The sequence below is a fragment of the Lithobates pipiens genome, unplaced genomic scaffold, assembly GCF_037356315.1.
Source record: "Lithobates pipiens isolate NorthernLeopardFrog02 unplaced genomic scaffold, aLitPip1_a1.2 Scaffold_19, whole genome shotgun sequence".
NCBI lineage: Eukaryota > Metazoa > Chordata > Amphibia > Anura > Ranidae > Lithobates > Lithobates pipiens.
In genome coordinates this window covers 474,159,707-474,172,223 of record NW_027507764.1, presented here as the reverse complement: position 1 = coordinate 474,172,223, position 12,517 = coordinate 474,159,707, and the positions used below count along the sequence as shown (strand labels likewise).

Sequence of the window (12,517 nt, the reverse complement as noted above, 5' to 3'; positions counted from 1 at the left end):
GAATGGGGAAATGCTTGTTTACATTAGCATCTCTCCGTTCTTCCTCTCTGTGAGACGATCGCGAGTATCCCTGTGGACATCGAGACTGTGGGACCCACTTCCCGACTCACGGAGCTTGCCGCGGGCGCCCGCAGGCCGCCTCTTAAAGGGCAACGTACAGGTACGTTAGTTTGCCTGTACAAGCTCTTCTGCTGATGTATATCGATGTAAGGCGGTCGGCAAGCGGTTAAAGTGAAACCTTGCCTCCTTTACTAAGCTCTTGAGCAACTGCACTTGCAAAGTGTACAGTCTATTTGCCTTTAGTAAATCAACCCCAGTGCTTGCTTTACAATTGGAAATGATCATGTTTTTTTCCACAGGGAATCTAGCAAAATACAAGTTAGAAGATGCCAACTTCTTTTTGAATGTGCAAGTTCCAGAGCTTTCATCACCCTTCCTTCATTACTCATTGCCCCTGACCTAGAACATGTGCATATCAGGTGTCTTGACACCTAAGCATATTTTTTGTTCTGGATCAGCAAGTCAACCAATAGCAAAAGAAAAAAGCAATGATGGGAAATCTGGAGCTTGCATCTTCAAAAACAAGTCAACCACAATAGCCCCTATAGGTATCTTTACACTCCTATGGTTGTATATTGCAGCATGGATAACATGTCTTGCTTGTATCTCTGATAAATAAACAAATCACCCACCATGTATTCCATATTTGCTGCAGGTGGAAAGACTTTGCTTCTGACTTGGTTATGGTATTCAAGGATGGCGATCATATCATTTTGGGAAATGTAGCGCTTCCTTCTGGCCTTGGGGATACTTGCTGAGTCCAGCTGAGCAATCAGCTCTGGCTCTATGATGGTGGAATTGCTGGCTGATAATAATACGTCTGTGGAATTAGGTAAGACTAAACCACATGTTTCACAGAGGAGAGAGAATAGAAAGGCTGCAGCCACAAAGCACATCTCAATCATGCTTGGAAGGCAATGCACAGACTTCAGATAAGGCACAACGATTTGGAAAATAATGCTTCTTGCAACCTATATAAAAAGAAGAAAATTTATAATAAATATTAAACATTAAGAATTAAATGTATTTTACAATATATATAAAGTAAAATAGTGATATTTTAATAAACTAAAGAAAAAATATTCATACGTACAAAGTACTATAACTGAATAATTTGATTTGTTAAAAAAAAAAAAAAAAAAGTAAAAATGTAATCAAACATGTATAGTAACTGTAACTGTTGCTCAAAGTAATAGCAATTATTATTTTGAGAAATATTATAACATAAACCTACAAGCTCAAGTTAAGAGTTATTAAGACAAAATATTAAAACTTCTGGACTGTAATGGATTAAACTCTATTTGGAGTCCCCATAAAGAAATTCACCCCAATCTTACCTTTCAGCAGTTTGTCAGTCTTGCACCAGTGAGATTTCTATTGCTCTGCTATGAAGTGTACACAGCCTTGTAAGGGAAGGACATATCCTGTTGTAAATTCAGTGAAAGCAAAACTCTGCTTGCTATGAACTTCTGGCTGCAGGATTTAAGTGATAACAGCTTTTTATATGTTACAGACTGGACTCTCTTGGCAGACCCTGGAGAAGCACAGCTTGCAGAGGAGGGGTTTACAGTACAGTACAGTGATTGGGTGGCATCATATCACAGGGCTGGTAGGAACAATGGCATTTCCAAATTCAATCACAAATTAGGAGCAGATTACCTGATCTCATTTTTTTTTCTTACTATGAGCAAAACTCAGATTTAGTGTGACACAGGGGTTTCCTACCATTAGGAGTTCATTGAAAGAGTTCAGCCAAATAAAAGTAATATATTAAACTGGTGACGTGGGTACCTTGTACCACCATGGGCATAGTAATTCCAAAAAGAGAGCGTTGGTGTTTTATTTATTTCTTATTACAAACATGCTATAGAGTGCACTTTATTTACTTTCCTGTTACAAACATGTGATGGCGGCCATACATGCGTTGATAATCTTTTCTGATTAATCTCTTCCCAAAGAATAATCAATCTAAAGTTGACAACACATTATCACACACGGGGAACTGGATTTTGACCGATAGTTGAAAGATACGATTGCAAGTTATTAATCGCAATTCTGTTTACATCATGCAGTCTCATAATCTGACTACTCGAAATACGATCGGATTCATGAACAAAGTAGCTCACTGCTGCCGATCAATAATTTTCCAATCTGCCCAATCAACTCCAAAAAATCCAATCAATTTATATCCAATACAAATCAAGTTTAAATTGTGCGAAATGGAAGTTATACCTGTTTGATTGTTTTCAGGTTTGATCATTTTGATTGGATAATAAAACCAAAGAGTATGTGGCTGACATCAGAGTGGGCACAACACTTTTTTTTTTTTTTATTATTATATATGTGTTATAGAGTGTTCAATGTATCATTGGGCTATGGGCATACTTAAAGTCATTGTAAACCCTTACAAACCACTTTGACATACAGGTAAACCTAGATTAAGGCTTACCTGTAGGTCCAAGAAATATCTCCTAAACCTACACGGTTTAGGAGATATTTACAAAAAGAGAGGCACCGCTGTCTACAGAGTGACAGCTCCCGTGTGCATGCGCAGGAGTGATGTCATCGCTGCTCCGGGCTGTGAGTGGCCGGAGCAGCGATACCCAGAAGAAGATGGACAATTCGTGCTACAGGGGACAGCGGTGAAATCGCTGGCTCCTGTGTCAGGTAAGTGACACATAATGGGCTACTATGCGATGTATAGTAGCCCATTATGCTTTACCTTTGCAGGGAGGCAAAGAGGAAGTAAACCCATCAGGGTTTACTTCCTCTTTAAAGAGCTCCAGGCCCCCCCAAAAAAATGAAAAGTCAGGAGCTACAAATACTGTAGCCGCTGAGTGTTAATATTAGGGCACTTACCTGTAAAGGCTTCCAGCAGTGTCCTCTTCCGAACTGATTCTTCAATCGGCTATTGGGTGCTGCCCATGCCATCTTGCCTTGTGGTTTCACATCTGGTTTTCTACTGCACATGCGCAAAGCGTGCTGCACTTTGGGAATGGGCCACAATTTTCTGGGGCCCGTGAAGTGTCCCAGAAGGCTGCAGGGGAAGGAGGGCGAACTAATCCGGAAGTGGGAGCAGGCACCTGTCAAAATCAGGTACCTGCTTTCCCCTCCCCCCAAGAGGTGCCAAATGTGGCAGAGGAGGAGGAGGCAGATAAGCAAAACTTCCCCTTTTGGGTGGGGCTCTGCTTTAAGTGCACGTCCATGCAAGGGCTAAGATGTCACATGCATCCACATGCAGGTAGTCTCATTCATATCAAGTGGGACACAGGGGCTGCAAAAACACAGCCACTGCTTCCAATATGACGTCCATGTGGGTGCATGTCCCCGGATGCAGATAGTGTGAGTTTGGGTATCCTCATCTGCACAGATGTCAAATTGGGAGCAACGGCTGTGTCTGTGCAGTTGCTGCTCCTAATTGATCAGACTGCCGGCAAACAAATACATGGGACACACTTGTGCATTCCTGTGTGGACAAACACAGCCCTCACATGGGTATTCGTTTTAAAGGAGAAGTACAGTTGAAGAACGTTTGGCTGTACTTCCTCTGTGCAGTTCGTTCTGGACTCCTGTGACCCATTTTCTGCCGACTGTTAGTTGATTTCACAGAGCCAGTCCAGGCTGGGGAAAGTTTGCGGCCATATGGTCGGGATCCACCCAGAATCCTAGATTGACACCTTGTTCAGGCCCTCTGTGAGTCAGCTGCTCCCGCTCCCGACCCTCCATAGCCCAGCGCTCCAGAGTGGGGGGCAGAACAGAGGGTCGGTGACTGACAGTCGCCAGCTCTCTGATCACGGAGCACTAAGAACTGAGCGATCAGCTGTCTTTGATCGCTTAGTTCTTACACTTAGAGCCACTGGGGGACAGATGCTGCATCCACCTAGGTAAGTATTATTTCTAAAAGAAAACTATCCATACTTCTCTTTTCGGTACACTTGTGTGAATGAGTCCTAACAATTAAATACAATATAGAACTGCATTCATTTGTGTATTTTATAGCTGCCTGGAGTTCCGCTTAAGAGTCTGTTGCCTAATGATTACACAATAAATTTGAATAGGAGATGTATAACACAATGATACATTGCTTTCACAACAGATCAGCTCAAGTCCAAACCCCACATGTCTTTCAGTCACATGCGTCAGTTACGAGGTTTAAACAATGGTCCCTGCATTGTTTTGTACCATTTCTTGTAAACCAGTCATTATGAAAAAATAATAGGACATATTTCAGAAACAGCTAAAAGTTACATAGATTGGCAATAATTTGATATTGGTCAACAGATTGCTAAACACTTTTAAAATTAAAGTACAGCTAAACCCTAACTGGATGACATTTAGTTTGGTAAATCATTGTATGTCATGAGGAATTGCCATGGTTTTTTTCTTCATAAAATACTGTTTTCACCTTTTATTTATCCCTTTTGTATCGAATGCTGCTGATCTCCCGCAACCTGTTTCTGATGCTTCCTGTCTACCTGCTTTCCCTCCAGTTTTGGCTACATACCATTGCTCTGCACCAGCTTCCTGATAGTTGTAATGTTGGACCATGCCTGTGCAATGTGTATCAGCATAGTTTTCACCAGGAGCACATGTGAAAGGGTGTCAACACAGGAGACAGTTGTCACTCCAAAACAGGAAGAGCCTTTACAAAGACCTCCAGGACTCGATCACAAGACAATAGCTATTTCCTTTAAAGGGCACTTAAAAGATTGGTGGATATGATATGTTGGGAAAATGGAGTGTAGAAAAGGTAGTCACTACTTCAGTAATTAATGTTTAAGCATATTTGGAAGTGTAATGTTAACCCCTTCTCAGCTGCCCTCCGCGGTCCTTTAACTGGGTGTTTAGTTCTATGTATCAGCATAATAAACCTTTTCTTTGCAGCAGCCCCCCCCCCCCCCCATGTTTACCTGAGCTCCCTCTCTGGATCCAGTGATGTGCACGGCATCAGCTCTCCAGGTATTCTCCATTTTCATTGGCTGAGGCAGCAGCGGGGGGCCATTGACTCCCGAAGCTGTCTGAATCGACACGCAGAGTATCGGCTCAGGAGTATGCTTGCTTGGGGGCACCCCATTGTAAGCTTATTTTCTCTGGGTGAACTTGACAGGAGAGAGAGGCCAGGTGTGCCAGCAGGGGACATGAGAAGAGGAGGATTGGAGCTGTTCTGTGCAAAACTGCTGCACAGACAGATAAGTATGACATGTCTTCTATTTTTTTTTTTTGTCTTTAATACCACTTAAGAGCACAACTCTGGACAAATATTTTATTTCTTATTTTTTTGCCACTAGTTCATCCCGTAGTTTTAAGATAAAATCATTCATTACTTGTTCTACGACGGGGTTGTCTATATGCTACAATGCCCTTGTTGGCTCCAATATGTGGGCAGGACCAAGTGGGCCTTACAGGTGAGACTGAATGAGCATATTAACAACATTAGGAAAGGCTTTCCAAAGCATTCAGTCTCAAAACATTCTGCAATGGTACACAAAATACTATATTTATCGGTATTGATAGATACAGCCCACAATGGAGGGGGTTCATTGATTAGGGAGATTTCACAGCTCGCGATGAAATGAATTAATAAAATAGGATATCTCTTCCCTTTGGGCCTCAATGTGGATGTAGATGTTGATGCCTTTATAGACAACTCTAAACTAGCTATACGTAAAAAATTTTTTTTTTATATGTATGTGTTTGTTAGTTATATATTCTATAATGAATAATAGGGTATTTTGTTTTTAAAAAAATGTACTAGCTGGGCATTCAAGATAATGTACTCCAGTAGGTTTATTGTGTTACAGCTAATTATTATGTATTACAATTGTACTGTTTGCAACCGGAGGGACTATCTGGACCCCAGTAGAATAATCAAGTTTATCTACATTTTTTCAACTTTATGTTTTAGTAGAAGAAAGTTAAATCTTAGTACCTTTTTGTGTTTATATCGCATGTAAGGTGCAAAACAAAGGGCAGCACACATAGTGTCTCCTTAGCCATAAATTTTCATACTTCTGGTTAGAGTAATGCAGATTTATGTCTATGTTCTGTTTAATTTTAGTATTTAATTATTTTTATTTTGGTAGGATTTAGGATATCTAGATAGTATTTATTTTACGGAATATGTAGAAATACTACTGCTGTATGTTTGCTAGTAGGGATGAGCTTGGAGTTCGAGTCAAACTCATGTTCGACTCGAACATTGCCTGTGATTTTAATAATTACTAAAGTGAAACAATAAAAGTGTAATATTCCTTTAAATTTCATACCTGGGGGGTGTCTATAGTATGCCTGTGAAGGGGCGCATGTTTCCCGTGCTTAGAACTGTCCCTGCACAAAGTATAATTTCTGCAGGGAAAAAAGTAATTTAACCACTTGAGATCCGCGCTATAGCCAAATGACGGCTACAGCGCGGATCTCCTTTTCCGGGACGACGTCAATAGACGTAGTCCCGTGTACGAGCGGCCTGCGCGCCCCCTGGGGGGGCGCGCGCGGCGTGCTCTGTGATCGGCGAGTCCATGAGACTCGCCTGATCACCGATCCGTGCAAGGGGTCGATCCCGACCCCTTATCACGTGATCAGCTGTCAGCCAATGACAGCTGATCATGTGATATAACGGAGCCGGTAATCGGCTATTATTCCTGTCAGCGCGAGGAGAAAAAAAAAAGCCGATCACCTGCTAATGCCTACCTGCCCCCTGCCAGTGCCCACCTGCCCCCTGCAGTGCCACATGTACTAAAAGTAAGTGCCCCCCGTCAGTGCCACCCAGCAGTGCCCATAGTGCCACCCAGCAGTGCCCATAGTGCCACCCAGCAGTGCCCACAGTGCCACCCAGCAGTGCGACCCACAGTGCCACCCAGCAGTGCCCACAATCTGCCTCAAAGGTGCTGCACCCCAGTGCCACATATCCGTGCCCATCAGTGTCATCTACCAGTGCCCAGCAGTGCCGCCCATCAGTGCCCAGCAGTGCCACCTATCAGAGCCACCTATCAGTGCCACCTATCAGTGCCCATCAGTCCCATCTATCAGTGGTACCTATCAGTGCCCATCCGTGCCACCCATCCGTGCTACCCATCCGTGCCACCCACCCATGCCATCTTATCTGTGCCCATCTTTGCCCATCAGTGCCACCTTCATCTTTGCCCATCAGTGCCACCTTATCTGTGCCCATCGGTGCCGCCTTATCTGTGCCTATTGGTGCCGCCTTAACTATGCCTATCAGTGCCCACCAGTGCAGCCTATCAGTGCCCACCAATGCAGCCTATCAGTGCCCACCAATGCAGCCCATCAGTGCCCACCAGTGCAGCCTATCAGTGCCGCCTAATCAGCGTACTTCAATGAAGGAGAAAAATTACCCGTTTGCAAAATTTTACAAACTATTAAAACATGATTTTTTTTTTTTTGCATCTTTTTTTGTTTGTTTAGCAAAAAATAAAACTCCGAGCTGTAACTAAATACCACCAAAAGAAAGCTCTATTTGTGGGAAAAAAATGATAAAAATTTCATTTGGGTACAGTGTTGTATGCCTGCGCAAGTGCATCAGCGCTGAAAGCTGAAAATTGGTCTGGGACTGAGGGGGGTTTAAGTGCCCAGTAAGCAAGTGGTTAAAATCACTTGTGGCTATAATGAATTGTCAGCTCCCCTTAATACAAAGAACAGTCATTGAAAGTCATTGATAAAAAAAAAAAAAAATCGTGGAGTTCCCCAAAATTCAATTACCAGGCCCTTCAGGTCTGGTATGGATGTTAAGAGGAACCCCGCATCAAATTTAAAAAAAAATGACGTGGAGTTCCCCCTAAATATCCATACCAGACCCTTTATCCGAGCACACAACCTGGCAGGCCGCAGGAAAAGAGGGGGGACGAGAGAGCGCCCCCCCTCCTGAACCGTACCAGGCCACATGCCCTCAACATTGGGAGGATGCTTTGGGGGTCTCATCCCCACAACCATGGCTGGTGCTTGTGGAGGTCTGCGGGCGGGGGGCTTATCAGAATCTGGAAGCCCCCTTTAACAAGGGGACTCCCAGATCCCGGCCCCCCCTGTTTGAAATGGTAAGGGGGTACAAAAGTACCCCTACCATTTCACAAAGAAAGTGTAAAAGAATGTTAAAAAAGACACACACACCGTTGAAAAAGTCCTTTATTAAAAATAAAAAGAATTAAAAAAAAGATTCCAGCGGTGGTAATCCACTCTTGCTATGAGCGACGCATGATCATCTCTCTGGGGTCCAGTGATGGCTGATCTGATCCAGCGACGGGTGATCTCTCCCTCCAGTGCAGCGCAGTCCATCCATCCTCTGTCTCCACTGGCGGAGACACTATGGGGATCCCGGCAGCCTGACATTTCTTATATGAGGAGGGCAGAGCCACCCGTCACCTGACCCCGCCCCCTCTGACGCAAGTGGGAAAGCCTGGCTTCCCCAATGACGTGTGGGTGACCCCGCTCCCTCTGATGTACCGCAGGTTTCCGTTACATCAGAGGGAGGCGCGGTCACCCACACGTCATTGGGGAAGCCAGGCTTTCCAACTTGCCTCAGAGGGGGGGCGGGGTCAGGTGACGGGTGGCCCCCACCCTCCTCATATAAGAAAGTGTTACTGGCCTTATCCAAAGGTTCACTACTGCTGCTAAGCAGGCATTTTTACTCTTGGTGGTGGTTTGTGTGGTGTCCAGTCACTCATTGGATTTGGCGTGACTGTGTGTCACTGGGACTGATATCTACGTGTGGAATACTGTATAGGACTCATTCTTTTCTTTGCTCAACAATCACCTTCCTGCTTTAAGTGGACTGTACTTCTCATCTATCTGATGTTTTTTGTACCTCATAATAATTGATTGTTATGTGTTATGTCAGTTTAAGCACGACTCTGCTTTTAACTAATTAAAAAAATTGTACCTTGCAATGGGGCTGTACTTGCACTTCAAAAGTTCATTGCTCGTTTAGGTCTAGGGCAGCAATAAAAGATTTACCCATACCTCTGCTCCCTTGCACCGCTAGACTCCTCCCTAGACCAATGCTTCTTCTCCCTCATGGTTCTGTTGTCTAGGGTCCTGACATCATGAAGACCAAAGTAGGGCCTATAACCCTACACTGGAAGTGATGAAACCAAGGAACAGGCCACTACCGATCTCCATCTGCCAGGGAAGTAGAGGATCAAGTAAAACAGTTTTTTCTCTCTCCTAGACAAAACTACCTATCAACCCTCGCAATGTGGTCGCAGTTTCGCTGCAAGGGATCATTTTTTTACTGTCCAGAGTTGGGCTCTAAGGTTGGGGTGAGACAGACTACTCAGTCACTTTACCACTGTTATTGGCTGTCAAAGGGGTCACATGATTGGGAGCCAGCCCCACCGACTCCCGATCTAGTGACAAGGAGCTGTGGGTGACAGCTCGGTCACTGTGCTGGGTGAATACAGCAAGCACGCTCTCATCAAAGAAACTTTAGCCGGCATGGAAGCATATGCGCAGCTTGTGGGCATTAAGGTCCATCCTCCTTACCACCACAAGTGGTTGTAAAGGCAGAATATGCATTAAGATGAAAAACCTTCTGTGTGGATAAGCCCCCCTAATACTTACCTGAACCCATCTCTATCCAGCGATGTTGCAGCAGTGTCTTGGCTGTCCGATACTCTCCTCCTCAATGGCTGAGACAGTAGCTGCAGCTCGGCTTGGGTGCCACATAGCAAGCTGTTTGCTGTGGGGGCACTCATCGGGGGGAGGGGCCAAAGAGGGACTTGAAAAAAGGAAGATCAGGGCTGCTCTGGGCAAAACCATTACACAGAGCAGGTAAGTATAACATGTTTTAAAAAAAATAGCCTTTAGTATCACTTTAAAGAGCAATTCTAGGCAACAGGTAAAAGCATTCAAGTAGTTCTAAAGGCAGAAGGTTTTTATCTTAATGCATTCTATGCATTAAGATTAAAAAAAACCTTCTGTGTGCAGCAACCCCCCTAATTCTTACCTGAGCCCTATCTCGATCCATCGATGTTGCACGAGAGCCACGAAGTCCGTAGACCCCCCTTCCCGAATTGGCTGAGACACAGCAGTGGGAACTGCTTGCATTGACACCCGCTGTTGTCAATCAAAGTCAGCGAGCCAATGAGAAATGAGAGGGGGCAGAGCCAGGGTGGGGCTCTGTGTCTGAATGGATGCACAGAGCAGAGGCTCAGCTCGGAACTCCCATAGCAAGTTGCTTGCCGTGGGGGCACTCGTCAGGAGGGGGGGCCAGGATCACCCTGTGGGGACCCAAGAAGAGGAGGATCTGGGCTGATCTATGCAAAACCACTGCACAGAACAGGTAAGTACATGTTTGTTATTTTAAGAACATGTTTTTTATTTTTAAACATAAGAAAGGACTTTAGTATAAGCTATTAAAGCAGAACTTAACCCAAAATGGGAGATTCCGTCTGTGTGCATCCTCCCCTTGCTTGTGTGCATTGAAGAATTGGCTTGGGCGAGGAGATCTCTGGATCCCTGGGCAGGTTAGTGTCCTTATATTATAAGTCAGCAGTTACAGTATTTGTAGCTGCTGAGTTTTGATTTTTTGGAGGGAGACTGGAGCTCCTCTTTAATACTACCTAGTAAACAAAGCAAACATGCTAAAGTTAGGAGATTCACTCAAAGTACTTGTATCTAAGTTCACTAAAACCCACTATAGAATAACCACATACAGTGCCCTAAGGAGGGCAGTTGGAGCGCTTCCTAAAGCATAACTTACTATCCTGTTTCCTTTGTCACCAATCACATTCACACTTTCAAGGCTGATTTTCATCTGTTTTTTTAAGAAAAACAAATCTGTTTGAAAGTATTGCTGCCCACTCTTACAAATACTTTATAACATCTGATGAGCTAACCATTTTTAGCATTAGGGATCTAAGGGAGCATACGCACCCATCTATTGTACCAGCAACCAGCTTAGTGGTCATTATTTACTTAGGAGCAGGTGGCAATGCCAGGGCCAAAGAAGAAATCCAGTCCTTGCAACTAATATCTCATAAACTAATCTGCACTGTGGATGACCCATGTCTAATCCTTACTGTTCACTCAATGTACCTTAATCTAAGGTCAGCATAACCCTCTGCCAAGTAACCACACAAAGTCTCAGAGAGTCAATATAAGGGCAGTAGGACCATACTTTCTAAAGTGTGTGCAGTTTCCTGCTTTGACAATCACATTCACACTTTCAAGGTTTATTTGAATCTGTTTTTGAAGGTAAAAAGTTTGATGGTAATACTGCCTACTGGTGCAATTATAACATCTGATGAGCTGACTACTTTTTGTACTAAATATTTAGTGGAGAATAAGCCCCTATCTGTAGTAACAGCAATCAGCTTAGTAGGCATAGTGCCTTTAAGAGCAGGTGACAATAACAGGGCCAGAAAAGAAACCCAGTCCTAGCTATAACATAAGGCAACTAATTGTGAGCCGTGAATATATATAAAACAAAAAGTATACATAAAATATATAATATAAAATATTGCAATTCATTTATATGAGGAATCGTATTTTTCCTTTACAATGAAGCTCATATGTGTGAGTTGAAGGTAGTGTAGTGCTGCTAGCATATAAAACCTTTGACTTTACTCAACAGGCTTATCTCATAGCTCAAAGCAAAACATTAAACCCTTGAAGATTGAACTAATTCCAAAAAACAGATGCTGCCAACATGTTTACGCAACTCAAGTAGTGACCAGAAACAGACCATGGGAACTACACATGTATGAGTTCATTGCAGTGTTATGAGGCGGACTTCTTAGCAAAGCAAAGCACTCTGTGTAGATAAAGCGTGCAGCAATGGACATTTCAGCTGATGGGTACTGTGCTGCAAGGCAGCTCTTTTATGAGACATCCTCGTGAGTTTACGGGAACTTGTCTTGTGTAACTATACACGAGACATTTTCTAATATACTGAATGAACTATACAAGGTTCCTGGAATATGTTCACTTTAGCCTAACCACACTGGAACACTTGCTCCTTTTCCAATGTCAGACAATTAATAAAAATATGACAGATGCAATTAGAACTCAAACAAATGTAAGAAACAATAACAGTGTCTTTGTTTTTGTAGAGATGATGACCTTTATACGTATAAATGATAAACTCTATTTTATTAAACATAGATTCTAGGGCACAGACATGCTTAAAGTGTCTAACACACAGCAAAGCCTGAGCCTTATATATTGCTACGCCACCGAAAGAAGATGGGAATTCCAGTCCTCACACATGTATCATTATTATTATTTGTAGCAGAGCTCCAAACTGTCCCTCGTTTAAAAGGACTATCCCTCTTTTGGAATAGAGTCCCTCTTGTCCCTCTTTCCTCCTCATTAATTCCTGGGGATTCCCCGCTGACAGCAGAATGTAAACAAAAGAGCCCAAAACTTAAAAAAGAAAACAACATGCAGTTTCCCCCTCCCCAATCCATACCAGGCCCTTTGGGTCTGCAATGGATTTTTTTGGGGG

The 12,517-nt window shown here is 43.4% G+C and overlaps 1 protein-coding gene across 1 annotated transcript in view; it reads right to left on the bottom strand.

Moving 5' to 3' along the window:
- Positions 1–1,541, bottom strand: part of PI15 (peptidase inhibitor 15) — a 47,302-nt gene extending 45,761 nt beyond the window's left edge. Inside the window, exons 1-2 of the mRNA XM_077493957.1 lie at positions 1,398–1,541; positions 693–1,031 (exon numbers count right to left, since the gene is read on the bottom strand). Of these exons, the coding sequence (XP_077350083.1) occupies positions 693–965 (273 nt within the window). The 5' untranslated portion in view covers positions 966–1,031; positions 1,398–1,541. The remainder of the gene's footprint in view (positions 1–692; positions 1,032–1,397) is intronic.
- Between the last annotated feature and the right edge of the window lie 10,976 nt (positions 1,542–12,517).